The 20,151-nt window shown below is 38.4% G+C and overlaps 1 protein-coding gene across 1 annotated transcript in view; it reads right to left on the reverse strand.

The window, feature by feature from the left end:
- Nucleotides 1-494: 494 nt before the first annotated feature.
- Nucleotides 495-20,151, reverse strand: part of LOC142318202 (myogenesis-regulating glycosidase-like) — a 56,194-nt gene continuing 36,537 nt past the window's right edge. Inside the window, exons 5-6 of the mRNA XM_075354762.1 lie at nucleotides 4,729-4,885; nucleotides 495-881 (exon numbers count right to left, since the gene is read on the reverse strand). Of these exons, the coding sequence (XP_075210877.1) occupies nucleotides 610-881; nucleotides 4,729-4,885 (429 nt within the window). The 3' untranslated portion in view covers nucleotides 495-609. The remainder of the gene's footprint in view (nucleotides 882-4,728; nucleotides 4,886-20,151) is intronic.

A 20,151-nucleotide genomic window follows, 5' to 3' on the forward strand; every position in this document is an offset into this window, starting at 1 on the left:
CGAAACGGTCACTTTCTTTGCTAAGGAAAACGACATACTTTACGAAAACTAGCCGTAAGGAGTGTACCAAAGACTAAACAAAACTATTCTCGAAAACGGTAGAATTAATTTGAAACTTCAGAAATCGTGAAACACTCTTTATTACGTCCTTTCTTGTTCACAAAGGGTGCGGTGTTTTCTAAAAAATATTTCCATCTCTACTTATCCTGTCTCCTTAAAAAGCATGTTGAACTTATAATTAATTTTAAAAGGTGGAAATAGAGATGGCGTGAGCATGTTATCTGTATAGAAGTAACTCATAAATTTCTGAGAGAAATCCGGTTAAATCACTAGTAAATAAACCAATAGAGTTAATAGTAGTTAATTAGTTAACTACTAATGTTAAAAAAAAAAAAAAAAAAAAAAACACTTATAAGACTATGAAATCCATTCGTGTAAAAATGCCCAAACATGAAAGGTAGAAATCATGATTGTAAAGTATACGCTTAAATTACTCATACTTTTTAATTTTGTTTTATTTCGTATAACATTACAAAAAATAACTAGCTAATAACTTTAACTAGTTCATACATATCAGTTCATTAGCGAGATAAATATTCGATTCATTTACTAAAAAAAAATTTCCCCATCTTGGAACCCGTATTCATCATCAGCAATAATTTTAGTTTTATATTTAGGTACAGCCATGGTCGCATTAATTCTTGTGAAGTAAGGTAATTTTGTTATATCGGCTGGATAATTTCTGAGCCAATTTCGTCCGCTGTATAATCGACTAGGATTATTCTCATCTCTCCATATTCCTTTTGGCAAATAGATATCCCGTTGTATTGCATTTTCTTCTAAGATAGGTGCAATTAATATGTCTTCTCCCAAAAGAAACTCTGTAATACATAGTACACAAACGACTAACATTCTGAAATATTATTTATATACCTGAATATATTTTAACGTCTTACGAGTTAAAATTATACAGTACAATATATAAATACTGAATGTAATATAGATCCATTTTTATTTAATAATGTAATGCTATTAAAATATTATTATAATTTATTTAATATTAAACAATAATTATAAAATATAATATCATATTATCTCTATTATATAATTATAAGTTGTTTTATATTATTATTGCTTAATTCATTGTATTTTTAATTACAATTTCCATTAAGTTAATGAATTTACAGCATTTTTAAATAAGCAAATTAGTGTTATTTATTACTACAATTTGTGATAATGTTTATGTGGTAATGTTTTTTGGTATCGACAAATATAAAAAATTATCTTTAAATCTTTACTGTACTTTTTTAATACCTATCTTTCAATAAAAACATGTTAAGTTTCAGAAATAATGTTCAGGTAATATTTTTTGGCTATCAGCTTTAATAAAGTGTTTTTTTAAAAAAATAGCTCAGCTTTAAGTATGCACAGAGTGTTCAATTTAAAACAGACCCTATCACTTAGTTTATTTTATAAATAATAGTTTAGTAGCATACACTTACATAATAATTTACATAAGGTGTTGAAAATGATGTCCCTCCACTTCTACGCGCTTGCCAACATGTTTGATCATGTTCCTGGCTACTCATGTTAGCTGTACCCTGTCTACTTCCTGGATGGTAGTGACAATGTTTGTCTTCCATTCCTGTAGGTGTGTAGATAGCTCCTAAAAACAATTTCTTTTAAGTATCCTCAAAAAAAAAAAAAGGCTGGAGTGGTCAGATCAGGAGATCTTGGTGGTCACAATACTTTAGATATGATTTTTTCACTGAAAAAATCCTTTATCATCTTCGTAGTCAAGCGAGCTGTATGAAAAGTGATGCTGTCCTAATATAATCATCAGTCATGCTTAGCCTCTTGCAGTAAGGCTATGAACTGTTGGATAATTTCTTGGTAAATGGCAGCATCCACTTTTTAAAAAAAAACAAGGGTCTTATTTTTCATTGCCTTGAAACTGCATACCATATGACATTATTTTGTGGGTGTAGGGGAGATTAAAAGAAAATGTGCAGGTTTTCGGTACCCCAGGTCCAGTAGTTCTGACAATTAACATATCCACCAAGGTGAAACCACGCTTCATCTGTGAAAAATACTTGATTTAAAATGCAAGTGTTGTTTCTGATGAATTTCTTAAAATACTGACAGTAGTGAACCCTTTTAGCACAATCAGTATTAGTTAGCTCTTGGAAAACCTGCATTCGATACAGGTTAACATTTCAGCATTCTCCTCACTGCAGTGTCGACTGAACCAAGTAAAATTTTCTTTTCACAGCGTAGTCTCCACAAACATTTATGAGGAGGTCTTTTAATTGCTGCTTTAATGTCCTGTACGACCTGCGTGTTTAAAACTGACCTGTGTTCAACACATTTTTGGTCTAACACTGAAACTATTTCACAAAATTTTTTAACTAACTTCTGAATAACATTTTTCACTGGTGCTTCCTTTTCAAATTTCTCCCTGAACTTTTGCCGACAAACAAAATCAGATTTTGTCTCTAAATAAATTTCCATCATGATTACACCTTCTTCAACAGTTAATCGCATTTTAACAAATAACAATGTTTGGTTACGCAACCTTGTTCAAAAGCCAATGTTCAACACAGAATGGCAATACTCAAATGTGCAGGTAATAAACAATCCCTCCCCACTCCAGCACCAGTAGTACCAACATGTTCCGCATTATTTTACCAATCTCATTCCAATAAATGAATTTTAACAAAAATATACATTTGGTATAAACTACTAAGTGATAGGGCTCCTACTTTAAGTTGAAAACTCTAACACTCTGTATAAGTCAGCTCTTTTTAAATATCTTTGTATTTTTGTAAAATTATTCATATTATCTGTTTTAATTTTCAATCTGAAAAAAATTTGAATGTAATATTTTTTTTTTTCTACAAGGGCTATTTTAATATATATATATATATATATATATATATATATATATATATATATATATCAAGATATATATATCAAGAATCATAAAAAGATTAAATATGACAGACTTACTGGTATATACTTGATACTAGAGCAAAACAATATAAGCAATTTTCATGAAATTCTTCTGTTTTTACCTCTTCCCATTTACTGAAATATGATCATCCTTTTAGGATGGCATTATATTCTGGAGTTAATATAATCACCGAAGAATTTTCCAGAGCACAAAAGATATAACTGTTGACAATACATTCTTTAGTTCAGTAAGGCAGGCAATGAGAAACATCATTATTCTTCACTTTATCTGTCATGGAAACTTCTTCTTGATAATGTATATAAATATTTGAGGGTAACTTGCATCTCAAGCCTACAATGTTTTTAGTTCTGATACCTTCAAGTGAATGAAATGATCTTCTTTAATTTAAAACTTAATTTATTAAAAAAAGCATATATATATATAGTGTTTCATTCTAACTGCCCCAAAGGATTTTCTCGTAAACTATGCACAATACAAAAAATAATCTAAACAAAAGTTACTCAGATTGAAGAGGAAAAACTCATGGTGACCTTGAATTTAACCTTGTCCGTTGTTTTAAGATTAACATGATTTTTTCAAATGGAATGACCTATTTTTGACCCCACCAATGAAAAGAGCAGAAAATTTTACATACAAAATATGAGGTGACACATATGGCCTTGGAGATTCTTTGAAGGTCATGGAGCTAACCATCAGAGATAGTGTTATACGGGTGATAGTGTTATATGAGTTACACATTTTTGAAGGTCATACAATATTCCTGGAATATTTATATTCCAGGGCATTTATTTTGCAAACTGTGGGAAAGAGCATAAAAATGATTACACTATCATATTTTTATTGAGCCTCTTGATAAAAAATAAGAAAGAAATACAGAAAAACAACATGAAGTGAGTTCTAGCATGCATGAAATGAGGCTCTGTGAAGTGCAGGAATGTGTATTTTTTTACCCTAAGTTTTTCAACAAATTTTCTTGAAATTTGGCGAAACAATACCGAATATCAGAATTATACCAGGCTCTTTCTTTTTTATCGTAAAATAATCATTTCTAAGCAATGATGATAATAAAAGAAACAAAAATATTTCAGGTCTATGCAGACAGTTAATTTATGTTTAGTTTAAAAAATTGGTCACCTAATTTATATGTTTATAAATATCAAGAATCATAAAAAGATTAAATATGACGGACTTACTGGTATATACTTGATACTAGAGCAAAACAATATAAGCAATTTTCATGAAATTCTTCTGTTTTTCCCTCGTTCCATTTACTGAAATATGATCATCCTTTTAGGATGGCATTATATTCTAGAGTTAATATAATCACTGAACTGTATTTCCAGAGGGCAAAAGATATAACCTTTTAAACTGACTGACTGATATAACTGTTTGCAGTTTTTATGTTTGTAAAATTTATATTGGGGGCACAAAAGAATTCTTTTGACTACAAAAGAATATCAGTAACAGTAAGACTTAGTGTCTCAATAACTATGGTACTGAACGCCATTCCCCTTCTAGTACCATTAGCCCATAATAACTACAGTACAGTTAGTATAACCTTAATTTATATAACTTACAAACTTTAACTCAACATGATATCAGGTGCATTTCTTTTCAGGCTGTCTAGTAAAAACAGATCATTTACCAAAATTATACTCACTATTTCATACAAACATACATATCAGAGATTTTCTATTTGTTTGATATACGTAAAATACATTTAGATATTTGATAGAATTTTGTTAATAACAGACCAGAATTAATGCCATGTGCAGTTGGATTACAAGGATCAATCCACCATATTGGTGGATTCAATGGTGCTCCAGTTTTTACTGTATTCCTCATCAGTTCTATGATCTTTTCAGAGTAACTGTAATGTAATGATGTAAATTTTTTACTAATTTCAATAGTCTGAAAAAGAACAAAAGATTTAACTATACATCAACAAGACAATACAATAATAATACTTTTTTTTCTTAGGATGTCCTCCATATGTTCCCTTATAGGCGTCACACATTCCTAAGAAGATAAATCTATCAACTGAGGGAAGTAAGATGACCTACCCGACGATCGAAAGAAGGTAGAACAGAACAGAACAGAGGATCCTTAGTGTAATGCACCCTATCTAGTTGAAAAAAGGAAGTGTAATAATTTAAAAAACTGCCTTAAACCATTATTGAAGCCTTAAACCATAACTTCATGGTTTAAAGTCTATTTTTAAAAATGTATAGCTTTTGGTCAAGAACATCTACATTTGTGCTTTGGTTGACCTTGTTTAAACTCACTACACATCTTACTTCTCTAAATCTCTTAGATCTCTTGACAATGTATCTCGCCTTTCATTTACAAATAATTCATGCCTTTGACTATTTACATAAGGCATTCTTAATCCCACTACAGAAACATCGATAGCCATAAGTCTGTGCAGTACCTTAAACTAAATAAACATTACATCATGCTGGCACTTCCTCTCTCTCTAACAGTCTTTAAACCAAGCAATTCATATTGTTTTTCATATGCTTGGACCTCTGTTATATAAACCACGCAGGTGCAAGTTGAACAGGAATTTTCTTTGAATTCTTTTTATTTCTTTGATGGTATTAGCTTTATTATAATTCCAGACCATTGAATAATAATCTGAAATCGGTCTAACCATCGCCTAGTATAGTATCAAGGTAGTATCACTTCACTGAAAGTGTAAGCTCACCCAAAGAAGCAGTCCAAGTTTCCGTTTCGGCTTAGATATTATCTCCTCTACATGGCTATTCAGGAGTAGCTTGGTATCCAAAAGAACTCCCAGATTACTAACTCTCTCCACATGATGAATTACCTGTCATTAATTAAATAGTGGTACTTCACCATTAAAGTCTTCCTGAGTAGGTGATCACGACTGTCTTTTAAATTAAGTGTTTTTTTCCTGGGTGTACAATGAGATGTTGTTATCAGCGCCTGGACACAAGATTACTATAGCAAATGATTAAAAATTAACAATTAAAATTTACTTTAAAAATTAAAACAATATTAAATAACTATGCAGAATAATAAATGTGAAATAAAATCAAAACAATATTAAAAATCTAACATAAAACAATAAAATTACCAAATGTCAAGAGGCAGAAGCATGATAGTTTTAATTAAACATTTGAATCTAGATGCACAACCTTGAGATATCATAAGACATTGGACATCATTGATAAATTGATGCCTAAGATATTTTGTATGTTAGGACCTAGATTAAACATCTGATGCAATGCCGCAAAACAGACACAATCCACAAGAATGTGGTGCACTGTTAGTTGGCAGTCGCAGCAAACACAAATGGCTGCATCAGACTGAGTCATCAGATATCCATGAGCGAGTCTAGTGTGCCTTATATCCAAATAGTAAAAAATAATCTCCTCACGATAGTTATTCCTATTTGAAGAGCTCCGTGGTGACAGTATTCTTAACTGGTCAAAGTTTATTATTGATGGTAGCATTCCAGTCACTCAGCCATTCATCTTGAACCATACTCTTCAGAAAACAGACAAGATCATTTGAAATCATGGATGCTTATCACTACCTGGATATGTGTAGGTAATATGATTTCTTTCAAGGAAACAGCCACACTTTCATGTCCACTGCCCTCAGTTTGATGGCTGCATCTTTTGCAGATGTATCTGCAAAAGGATACATTATCCTTTGGACGAAAGTGAGTCTCCTGTGGACATAATATTAAAGGATTTTCTTCCTTTAGTAGGATTTCAATATCCTTGCAGCTAGAATAGTGACAGTAAACATTTCACTAAATATTATTTTTAGCCATAGGAAATAACTTTTTTCCTGTTATATATAAAAACTTTCTGTTCATATTACTTATCAAAATTTGGCTTTTCTTTTTTGATATTATGACCTATAAGAAGTGCTTGCTTCTTTGGGCCTTTCATCCTGCCATCAAATCCTTGTAAAAACCTTGAGATGCTGGAGAGAACTTAGAAGCCTGGGAGGACAGAGATGCTGTACCAGGTGATGATGTTTTAATAGATTTCTCTTCACATGGATGTTGGTTGTTTGCTGGTAATTGGTGCTGTAGGAACTTTATGTGATGGTGTAATTACTGAAATGGATTTAGACAAACCATCATTGGTTTTTCTAGTAGAAGTTACCTTCTTGCCAGTACTCAGTGCTTTAATAGTATTAAACAAAGTCAAATTAGCATCTTGTTCACCCTTATCAACCACACGACACCCTTGTGTTGCAGGTAATAGTTGATGAGATAACATCTTCATATATTCCGTGGAGAGACAAATGCTTAATTACTCCTGAGGTGACTATCTCGATCTGTATGACACATGATGTGTATGACATATGAACAGATGTAATTTGGCTACATTATATGAACATTGCGCAGCCTACTCCAGACCAACTGGAATACAAAATCGTGAATTAGCAATGAAACAGAATTGCTTTACTGAAACCATTAGCAATTATTAGCAAACCATTAGTAGGCATTAGTAGCAAACCATTAGCTACAAGAGAAATTGCTCCACGGTTTTTATCAACTGTAAGCCTAATATTGGATCTCTCTTATGAAAAAGTTAAAAGAGGCTAACTGAGATCATCCAACAGGGATTTTCATCAATCATCAGCAGCTATAAAGGATATATAAAAATTTACACTGACGGTTTTAAAACTGAGCATGGTATTGTATGCTCTATATACGTAAATGGAGAAGTCCATTCATGGAAACTACAGATGTGGCCAGTGTTTCTGTTACGGCAGACCTCATTGCTATACAGCAAGCTTTTTGCTACACAGAAAATTTCTACGAAGAGAGTATGCTTATATGTTCCAACTCTTTAACTGCACAAACTGATGTTCAGAACAAAAACATCCTCAATGTTTTTCATTGCAAAAATTGTACGTTCTGTATGTATTAAACTGAACGGGACAGAAATGTGTATTTATATGGACTGCTAGGCATGCTGGTATCTCAGGAAATGAAAGCCCAGACGAAGCTGTCAGAATGACAAAATTTGTGAGGATGTGGATATAATCCCTATTTTCGTAGCAAACATTAAAAATCATCAAACTAACACTATCAAAAATACAATGAGTAATGAATGGAGAAGACTAAGTACTATGTTAAATGCAATTAAAACTATTCCATATAAATGGAAGAGCAATGCAAAACTTACTTGTCGAAAAGAAATGGCATTGATAAGAATTAGAATTGGACACATGAATAACAAATACTATTTGTTAACCAGTAAAGAACACCACTACTGGAAGAGTGTACAATATATGAAAACCTCAGAAAGAGGTATGAACTAAGAAATAATATTGCTGCCAATTTAAAAAATTGCAAAGAAGAAATATTTGCTTACCTATATGCCAGTGGACTAATAATGAGTTTACAATAAATCTTTGATGCAGTCATATGAGTTACATTTAATTGAGAATCCTCTATGTGAAGGTACTTTCACCTGAATATAGAGTTCTCAAATTTACATGGTATTGTCAAAAAACTTTTTGTGAATTTTTTTTTACTGTGTGTTTAATTTTTTAGTTTTATTTTTTTGTTATGTGTGTGTTTTGTTTAAATGTTTCTTGTTACATTTATTATTTTTTTAAATTAAAATATAAGAGCCAGAGCCCTATACACTCTTTTTTTTTAGTCAGGTGGAGGAACCCCATTTACAGGTGCCTGAGCAATGTTGGGCTCAGTAACAGGTTCCACAAGGTGTTATTAAATGCGTATGTGTTGCTGTGCACTACCGACTAAACCTCCATCCCTGCCTACCCCCCTTCCTAGTACAGCTGGTGTGCATTATTTCTGGAAGGGGGAGTACGCCCTCACACACATTCAGACACCACGGTCAACAGACATGGCCTCATACCCACAAGATACCAAACATCAGACTAAATCTTACCACACACTTTGCAACATCCAATCATCACTCAGAAAACATACCTCATGCCGCACATTCCACACATCACATCAAAGCCAGCCACATCCAATCTCATAAACAAACACCTCACAGACAATCGAACACTATAGTATACGTACCTCATGGATCAGGGATCACCATCGGACGCGGGAGCGGAGTGGCCACGACCTCATCGCACCCAGGCGATCCCCAGACGTACGGGGAACCCCCTAGGCTCTTAGCTGCGTGCCGGTCCGCCCACACACCCTCTGACGACCGCTTCTTCTACCTCTACGAGACTCCTCTTAGAAGTACAGTTCGTCTACGAACTTCCTACAAAACCTTGCTACAGCCGCCCAATTTTCCGCGCTTTGTAACATGATTTGCTGCAGTTCCTCTTGGAGGAACATTTCCCTTTTATGTATTGGTGTTCAAATATTTCCCCCCTTGCACTTCAAATCAGGGGCAGCGAAAAAAGACGTAATATACTGTCTCTTCCTCGTCTACACACACCGGACAACTAGCGGAGTGATGAAGCTTAAATCTAAAAAGGTATTCTCTGAAACCTTCATGGCGCGCTAGAAACTGTGTGAGTAATCCAGCTAGCCACGCGTCCTCTCGTACCAACTTCTCAGGTCCCTAATTATGCGGTGGGTTCATCGGCCTCTATCACTAGTATCCTACTGCATCATCTGCCATTCTCTCCTCATTTCTTCCCTAATGGAGCTAGCCACTCTCTTTTTTCCGCAGGTGTTGACGCCCGTTGCTCTTTAATCTGCTTTCTACGAGTGATCTCTAGATCGACATGTAATATTCCCGCCAACACTTCGATTGCCTCTCGAGCAACCGTACTATATGCAACTGTAATACGGAGGCAGCTCCTGCTGTGTAATGATTTGAGAGCACTCCTGTATATGCCGTATCTAATGATCCCTCTCTATATCGCGGCACCGTAAAGTAACGTGGAGGATATCACTCCAGATGGCAGCCACCTCCTCTGCTGCCTCGGTCCCCCACAATTCGGCAGTAATCTGGCAACCAGACGCATGACTTTTTCAGCCTTCGAGCAGGCCTCCAAGACGTGCGTACCCAAACGCATCCTGGCATCCACCCATATTCCAAGATATTTTATCGTATTCTTTGAAACTATCCTTGGCCCTCAAGCACAATCTTCAATGTTGGTCTTTACTTGGTTGTTGTAATCACAACAATCTCTATCTTATCTGGAGCCATAGTTAACTCGACTCCGGCCATCCAGATTTTGATTGTTGTATGTGAGCCTTGTATCTGAGCGATGGACTTTCTCAGAGTACTCGACTCCATACGAGGGCCAAGTCGTCTGTGTAACCTACGAGAGTGACGCCCGGCGGTAGAAGAGCGCGAAATACGCCATCGTACACTATATTCGAAAGGGCCGGCCCAAGGATGGATCCTTGTGGAGCAACTCTATCAATGCACCGTTCGACTGCTCCGTCCTTCACTTCGCAGATCAATTTGCGCTCACTGAGGTAGGAGAGAATTATCCTTCTCAGATATGGGGGGACTCTCATACTCTCCGGCGCAGTCCTAATGGTGTCATGGGTGACATCGTTAAATGCGTTGCGAACATCAAGCACCACGAGCACGCATATCTTCCTCCCTCCAATGATTCTCCTTGTCGTACTAACAACTTCCGATACCGCGTCCAAAGTAGATCTTCCTCTCCGAAAACCGAATTATTTATCCTAAAGTCCCCCTGCGTCTTCATAACTCTGGTCAGCCTCTGCGCAGCACGCGCTCGAGTATCTTTGCAATGTGTCGATCATCACCAGTGGTCTATAAGAGGATGGAAGCACCGGGTCCCTCTCTGGCTTGGGAACCAAGACCAGGCGCTGCCGTCTCCACCTCTGAGGGAACACCCCCTCATCTACACAATTATTGTATATCTTCAAAAAGGCATCAGGGTCCGCCCCAACAGCCATCTTAACTGCTAAATTTGGCAAAAGATCTGGTCCCGGCGCCTTATCCAGAGGCATCAGTTTCACTGCTGCTGTAAGCTCCTCTCTGGTGAAAAGTGGAGGGGAATTCACATCGTCCTCAACTTTCGTAATGATCCCATCCCCATGAGGAAACGGTCCCTCAATTATGTTCTGTACCTCTCCGGTGTCCAATGATAAGGGGACTCTAGCTCTTAGTGCCCTTTTAACGACAATTTTAAATGGGTGCCCCCATGGGTCTGTATCAATTTCTGAGATGAATTGCTTCCAAGATGCCTTTTTAGAATCTCTAATAAGCTTATTGAGCTTGCTCCTGCACCTCCTATGTCGAGCTATGTATAACTGTCCTAGTGAGTAGAGACTAGTACGCTGCGCGAGCCTCTTGGCCCCAAGGCACTCTCTGCGTTTCCGAGCGATGTCTTCTGTCCACCAATATACTGGTATTTTGGTCTTTCAACAATACCTGCGAGGGAGAAGAGCAGCATATGCTGTTTCCAAGTAGTCGAACAGACCTCTGCCGCAGTAACCTCGTGTACCGCACTGAGATCCAGTGTCTCCGCAAATTGTTTCGGGTCCATACCCCTCGTACTCCAGCCACGAGGAATCGGCTTTCCAGCCCCCGCAGAACCTCCATCTGTAACACTCATGAGGATGGCCTGGTGATTACTCGCTAGATAGTCTTCACTTACCCGCCAGTCTCGAATCCGCGCCGTCAAAGCCGGCGTAGCAAAAGTAAGATCAATAATGGACCCAGTGGTTCCCCCCTTGAACGTTAGTGCGCTTCCAGAGTTGAGGCATTCTAGATCCAGTAATGGGACGGCCACAGTCAGCAATCTGCCCCTCTCGTCCGTTCTGGGTGACCCCCAGGTAACCGACCAGGCAGTAAAATCCCCAGCCAATAATGCCGGCCGGTGAGCTTCGCTATCTCAAGTAAGCGAGGCTAAGACTTCCCTGTATCGTTCCACAGACATGTTAAGCGAAAGATAACAGCTGTAATAATAAATGCCTCCAATCCTCGCTCTGACGAAACAACGCTCTCTCAGAACGTCCCACACAGGTAGGTGTGCAATCGGCCAATTGACCGCACCCCGATCCTCAATGATAACCCACTCACATGAGCGCAATATCAGTGCCCATCTCCGAGACATACCTTGTCAGCAGGTCAAGCGCCAGTGTCGCATGGTTCATATTAAAATGAACAATTTTCATTTCCATTAACAGGTTGAGGTACGCCCGGTCCTTCCCCGGTTCTCCGTGTTATTCTCACTATTGGCCCCCTTGGGGCATGTCACACTGCCAGTGCGGTTCCCCTCCGCATTGCACGTAAGACACTTCGGTGTTTTGCTACATTCTACAGCATGATATCCGTCGCCCCCGCAATTGTAACATACAGACTTCCTGTCTTCGCCCCTGCAGTTCTTTGCCAGATGTCCTGTTTCTTAACATCGGTAGCATCGCAGAGGGAGATCAACAACATCCTCTCTACAGCTCACAAGCCCGATTTTCACCCTTACCTTTTGTACAATGGGTGTAACATCGATGCCGGGAGGCGACATATCACCACTCCGGTTTCTCCAAAACCCGGTCTAATTGTTACTCTCGTGTCAGCCGATAACTTCCGTAAACAGCCCCTGTAAGATCTCACCCGGATGTATGTCGTTCTCCTAGTCCCGTACCCGAAGAAAGGCCGTCCTGGTTTTCGAGAGAACACTACCACCTTTTATAGTTCACGAAAGTATCTGTTTAAGGGCGCCATAGGTTTCCCTTTTCTCCTTAATTTAATCTCCATATTGTCGCCAGCCTTCATTATAGAAAGAATTTCTGAATCTGCTGGGATCTTCACCTCTGTCTTAAATGATTTTAGGAGGTCCGCATAGGACGCTGCCGTTTTGACTACTATAGTCTCCATCCTATGGTTATCTTCAGGGGGAAATCACTACTCCATGCAGCTGAGAGTTTGCCAACCGACGGAGTAATATAGAAGCGATAGCCGGTCGCTCTCCCTTCACATTCAAGGATTTTTCGGACCAAGGTATCCTGCCTGGATATTTCGGCATTATCCTGCCTGTATATCTCCGCTTGTAGCGGTCCCAGATGGCCTCCACTGTTCTCTCTGATTTTTGTAAAAACCTCCACTACTGCCTGCGCAAGATCTCCGCCATCACCCGAGTACACGTAAGCCACATAGAACATGTTGGAAACCGGGGTCTCCCCACCTCCAACTTCCGCTATTAGTCTCGTCTCCAGAGCAGTCGACACGACATTCCCAACTTTTATTTCGGATTTATTCAACAGCCAGGACACCTGTACACCCTATACACCCTCTCATCATCTGATTTAATTCTTTTTTAAACGATGTGATGAGGGCTAATGACCGTAAAAGTCGATGCTCATATAATGCACAAAAAATAATAATAATAAACTGAATTTAAAAATCATCCAAAAAGTAGAAAATCTATTTAATTCTTTTGTCTCCTATGTTCTCTGAAATAGATTTACCAGCCCTTAATTTGACTTTAAAACGCAAAAATTTAAAGATGAAATTAATAGCATTTTTTTATTTTTTAGTGAATTTTTGAGGTTGGTTTTATTAAATAAAAGCTGACAAAACAGTTAAAGGACTTTCTCGTCTCGCGGCTTTTTTGTGATGCACTATTTACGCACACATTCTACTGCTCTCCTGTTACATTACAACATAGCAGATGATTACAACATCATTTTTTGGAGTGGGGTGCGATTTTGACAAAATGTATGATACTTATGTATTATAACGGCGTCACTTAAAAGGCGATTTTTAGTCAGACAGTTAGTCGCTGTAGTTAGTCAGTTGGATGGCACCACTGAAAGGCTATATTAAAGTAAGAAAATAAGTAAAATTATAAATATAATCTAACCAAACTTAACCTACGCTCGCTAACCTTGACTAGCGAGTGAAGTGAGCGTAGGTTAAGATTGGATAGATTATATTTATAATTTTATTAAGTTAAAAATTTAATGGCATCATTGCACCATATACAGAAGTAATCTGACCAAGTGTGGTCGAAATCGGTCTAATAGTTCTGGAGATATAAGGTGTGAGACACCAAACCCTCACACGTACATACGAACATTCGGAAAATTTCCATCCGGTTTTTTGGGTTCCTTAGGTGTCAAAACGTCAATATCCAGTAAAAACTGTATATCCGAACTGGACTGATTACAATACTTCCCCTTCTACAGCTATAGTTCTGCTACAGCGCTAGACAGGAAAATAAAATGTTTGTTTTGGATATTTTAGTTTTATTTTTATTTAAAATATTGGTAGACTTATACGAAGCAACACCCACTTCAAAAAATAAAGCGTGCAAGAAACACAAACGGAGAGAGACCGACATCTTGAAAAAATCAAAAAAGAAATGAAGAGAAATGACTGAGTAACTGACACTGAGTGTGAGGTAAGACTTTTTAAATACAGATATATTTAATATATTTTTATCTGTTTTTATTCATATTTTCAAATTATTTTGAAGTTTTGAATGAAAATAATTTGATTATTAAATTAATTTCAGGTTATTATTAAAGAAAAACAATTGGATATTAAATAATAATGATCATTAGTAAATAAAAATATCTTCAAAATATATTTGTAGATGTAGTAGTTTTTTGTTTAAAAATATTCTTTGACTTATCCTATGTTCAGGAACAAATTAAAATATTGTAACAAGATCGGTATAACGGACTCCTACCGGTTAAGAAACAAGTAGTAGAAAATATAGTAATAATAAGAATCCAAAAAGGGGCTAAAAGAAACCCTTTTAATAAAGGTAACAGGTCCGTTTAAAAAAATCGTCTTTTGTAATACTGCCCGCTGACAACTAACAGATGTTGTTCCGTGAAAAGAGTTACCGGACCAAGGTTTGCAATTTCATGGGAAAATGTGAGGGCGGTTGATCATCCTCACGCTTCGAGTTGGGTCCGGTCCGGCAAGTAATTTTTATCCGGTCTTCCCCGAAGACCGGATAAAAATTAGTTTTGTGAAATCAGTCTAAGCGAGACGTTATGGTGCGAGTCTGAGAGGAGAGTTCTGGGAGACATCAGTCAGCGAGTGTATTCTGCGAGGAGGTCAGTGAAGAAACGAATTTCTAGGGAACTAAGTTCGGGACGATTACGATGACGTTACAAGTAATTCCAGCACATGAAAGCAAGAAATGGTTCGATGAGTTTTCTATTAGGACTATAAGTGAAAGAGATAATGTAATAAATGTCATTTATAAACTGTTAGGTTAGTTTTATTTGTGAACAGCAAAGGTATTTGTAGTGAAAGAAATTTATACTCGCCTTATCTATTGTAATAGTGTTGTTAATACAAGACCAGTGGTTAAAAGTGTTAAGACTAGCGGTCATGCTAATGTCTTTTATCAATGGGACTGAATTCTGGTTTCCATTATTTATCTACGTGCGAATAAATCCTGACGATTACTTTAAATTCTCTTTTGTATGAAATCACTTTTTAATAATATTATTGACATTCTTTTTTTTTTTTTTTTTTTTTTTTTTGAGGTTTTTAGGGGCATCGACTACTTTGGTCATTAGCCCCATCCCACTTCAAAAAAAAACAAAAAAAAAGGTTCATTAATTCATATTTCCATGAAGAAAATAAGTGATCAAAATTTCAATCTTCTAATTTAAAATCCAACAAATTACCGCCTAGGCTTTCCTTTCGGCCATCCTTTCTTACGTTTTTCCATTCTGCAAACGGCCTCAACTTCCGACGACAGAGTGTCTGAGGCTTCGGACATGGCATCGTCTTCTCTTTCTGACGCTAATGACGTTCGCCGGCTTACATCGGGTGATGAAAGCTTCAATGGTGCTGTGAGCATCGTTGCAATTGAGTCTAAACTTGCAACCGATGCACTTTCGGCGGCTGATGAACTTGATTCAATGTCTAAGGCTGTGCTTGGGCCGGCTGATACAGATGCTCTCGCCACAGTTGTTCTCTGAGCTTTTGGGGCCTCTGTAGGTACAGTTTTAATATCGTCTGTGTCCGGTGCTTTTTCGATAGTTACTTGCACCTCCATTTTGGTTGACGCAGATTTTTCCTGTACTCTTGTCACAGTATCCTTAGCTATATGACTCGTCGTCGGGGTGATCTTTAGATCTTTGTCGGATAAATCAAGATTTTTCTTCATTACGTCTATTGCTGGAGTTATAATCGAAGATTTTGCCGGTTTTTTAAACTGCGCTGCTACGGGTCTTCTGTCGGCGACGTCAGTCCGGGAATGAGCCTTCTCATGTTTACTTTGTTGTATCTGATGAGCCGACTCGATCTTGGAATCAATGATTCTTTCTATCATTGTCGCGAAACTTGGTGCCATCGTATTAAGCAACTGCTCCACGTTGATTTTAGGTGTGGGGGGAGCAGCAGCTGCTTCTGCGTATGTAGTCGATGGTCTAGGTGTACGTAGGTTTACAATCTTCTTCGCTTCAGGGTAGCTGACTTTTTGAAGCGTTTTAACCTCCTGAATGGCTGTTTCTGATTTGTATACTGGGCAGTTCCTGGATCGACAGTTATGGTGCCCTTTACAATTAATGCAGACTGGAGGGTCTTTACATGGATCACCCTCAGGTATCTTCATTCCGCATATACAAATTTCCTGCGCTTCACATCTAGCTGCAGTGTGTCCGAAACGTTGACATCTAAAACATCTCATCGGCTGCGGAATAAATGCCCGTACATTAAGCCGATGGATGCCAGCTCGTACCTTTTCAGGAAGACTTGGCCTATTGAATGTCAAAACATGAGAGGCCGAAGGAAGAATCTCACCATTTCGTCTCATAGAAAGTCTGCGACAATGTGTCACTCCCTGACTAGACATTTCCTGCACTATTTCTTCTTCAGTACAGTTAAGAAGATCACGGCAAACAACAACTCCTCTAGATGAATTAAGTGTACTATGCGGTTGGACAGTAACCGCAAATTCACCGATCTTCTTCAACGCCTGGACTTTCTGGCTTTGCATGTCGTTTGTAGTTTCGATATGTAATCCGTTAAACGTCTTACGGATTTCCTTGACAGGACCACCAGCACAATTTGTAATCTCTCTAGCAATTAAGAATGGACTTACCTTTTGGAAGTTACCATTCTCTTTTGTAATGACCAAAAATCTTGGTTTGGGAACATTATTTCCAAACAAAGCTTTTCTTAAATCTTTACTGATTTTATCAGCATCTTTTCTTAACTTATCACTCTCCTTACTTTTTTCCTCTTCGCTTGTGGCGAATCGGCGGTTTCTAAACGAGGGTGTTTACGTGCACCCTCTGCCACGTTAGGTTGTTCAGGAAAATTCATGAACATTGATCCCTTCTGTAGCAAGGCTAGCCGCCGGGGTACACCCCCACTCCAGGGCTACTAACCTTGGAGGTCCGATCCGGTACTCCGGTGGAACCGGCATATGTTCTGGCAGAGAGCGGATGCGCAGTCTCTGCACTGACTCCAGGCTCCTACTCACCAAAGCTTTCAGAGCTCCCATGCACCGACATACATGGGCACCATTGCTACATGCTTGCCATCGCAGAGGGCATGTGGACAACGGAAGGGTCTCCGTTACACCTGCAATAACATTGACCCTGGCCACCACATTGCCAGCTCTAAGAGTGGTATAAATCCATTTCCAAAATCGTTTGTTATTCCATTTCCAGCAGGTAGCCAAAAATCCAGTTCGTTTAGTGACCTGAAGTTGGAACCAGGTCAAACTTAGCAAAGCATAACCGAGGAATTTACTCGGAATCCCGTTAGCCAGCTATATGTGATGTACAAAGGTACAGCTGTTGCCGCCCTGGACGTGGAACATAGATGTTGTGTTCCGGACGTGGGGATTATCTACCTCAGGGCATTGACATTCTTTACTATTATTATTATTATTATTATTATTATTATTATTATTATTATTATTTTTAATATTATTATATTATTATTATTATTTTTTTTTTTATTTTTTTTTTTTTTGAGGTTTTTAGGGGCATCGACTACTTTGGTCATTAGCCCCATCACACTTCAAAAAAAAAATAAAAAAAAGGGTTCAAAATTTCACATTTTCATGTGTCAAAAAAATGATCAAAATTTTACTTTTCTTATAACTTCTGATCCAATAAAATTACTTTCTAGGCTTTCCTTTCGGCCATCCTTTTTTACGTTTCTCCATTCTTCTGACGGCCTCAACCTCTGATGACAGCGTATCTGAGGCCTCAGACATGGCATCGTCTTCCTCTATTTCGGATGCCAGTGACGTTCTTCGGCTGACGTCAGTTGATGAGACTTTCGCCGGCACTGTTAGCATCTTTGCTAAAGAATCTAAATTAATGTGCGATGATGTCTCCGCGGCGGATGAGCCGGACTTTATGTCTACTGCAGTACTGGGTCCGGCTGAAATAGATGCTCTCACCGAAGCTGGTCTTTGCGCTTTGGGAGGCTCTATTGGTACAGGTTTTATTTCATCTGCACCTGGTGCTTTTTCTATAATAACTTGCACCTCTGTTTCCGCAGATTCAGGTTTTCTTGTCACAATTTCTTGGGATTTGTGACTACACGACGGAGCGATCTGTTTCTCTTTGTCAGATAAATCAAGATTTTTAATTCTTACACAAGTTGGTGATTTTACAATCGCAGATTTAGCTGGTTTTTTAAACGGCGCTGGTGTGTCTCTCAGGTCAACGGCGTCAGTCCGGGAATGAGCCTTCTCATCTTTACTTTGTTTTCTCTGATGAGTCGACTCAATCTTTGAATCAATGATTCTTTCAATCATCGTCGCAAGACTTGGTGCCATCGTGTTAAGCAACTGCTCCACATTAATTTTAGATGTGGAAGGGGCAGCCGCTGCTTCTGCATAAGAAGTCGATGGTCGTGGTGTACGCTTATTAACAATCTTCTTTGCTTCAGGATAGCTTACCTTCTGAAGCGTTTTAACTTCCTGAATTGCTGTTTCTAATTTATATGTAGGGCAGTTTCTTGAACGACAATTGTGATGCCCTTTACAGTTAACGCAGGTTGGAGGGTCTTTACATGGGTAACCCTCATGTGTTTTCTCTCCACATATACATATTTCCTGCGCTTCACATCTTGCTGCTGTGTGTCCGAATCGTTGACACTTAAAACATCTCATCGGCTGCGGGATGAAAGCTCGTACATCAAGCCGATGGATGCCAGCTCGTACCTTTTCAGGAAGATTCGGCCTATTAAATGTCAAAACATGCGAGGCCGAAGGAAGAATCTCACCATTTCTTCTCATAGTAATTCTGCGACATTGAGTTACTCCCTGACTTGACATTTCTTGTACAATTTCTTCTTCTGTACAATTAAGAAGATCGCGACAAACAACAACTCCTCTGGATGAGTTCAGTGTGCTATGCGGTTGGACAGAGACCGCAAATTCACCGATCTTCTTCAACGCCAAAACTTTCTGGCTTTGCATGTCGTTGATGGTTTCGACATGCAATCCATTAAAAGTTTTACGAATATCCTTGACAGGACCACCAGCACAATTTGTAACTTCTCTTGCGATAAGGAATGGACTAACTTTTTGAAAGTTTCCATTCTCCCTTGTAATAATTAAAAATCTTGGCTTTGGTGCGCTATAGCCAAATAGACTTTTCTTTAATTCTTTACTGATCCTATCAGCATCTTTCATTATCCTATCAGATTCTTTACTTTTTTTCCTCTTCGCTTGCGGCGAATCGGAGGTTTCTAAACGAGGGTGTTTACGTGCACCCTCTGCCACGTTTGAATGTTCAATGTTCATGAACAGTGGATCCCTTCTGTAGCAAGGCTAGCCGCCGGGGTACACCCCCACTCCAGGGCTACTAACCTTGGAGGTCCTATCCGGTACTCCGGTGGAACCGGCATATGTCCTGGCAGAGAGTGGATGCGCAGTCTCTGCACTGACTCCAGGCTCCTACTCACCGAAGCTTTCAGAGCTCCCATGCACCGACATACATGGGCACCATTGCTACATGCTTGCCATCGCAGGGGGCATGTGGACAACGGAAGGGTCTCCGTTACACCTGCAATAACATTGACCCTGGCCGCCACATCGCCAGCTCTAAGAATGGTATGAATCCATTTCCAAAATCGTTTGTTATTTCATTTCCTGCAGGTAGCCAAAAATCCAATCCGGTTAGTGACCTGAAGTTGGAACCAGGTCAAACTTAACAAGGCATAACCGAGGAATTTACTCGGAACCCCGTTAGCCAGCTATATGTGATGTACAAAGGTACAGCTGTTGCCGCCCTGGACGTGGAACATAGATGTTGTGTTCCG

The sequence above is a fragment of the Lycorma delicatula genome, chromosome 1 (genome assembly GCF_047948215.1).
Source record: "Lycorma delicatula isolate Av1 chromosome 1, ASM4794821v1, whole genome shotgun sequence".
In the NCBI taxonomy this organism is placed as follows: Eukaryota; Metazoa; Arthropoda; class Insecta; order Hemiptera; family Fulgoridae; genus Lycorma; species Lycorma delicatula.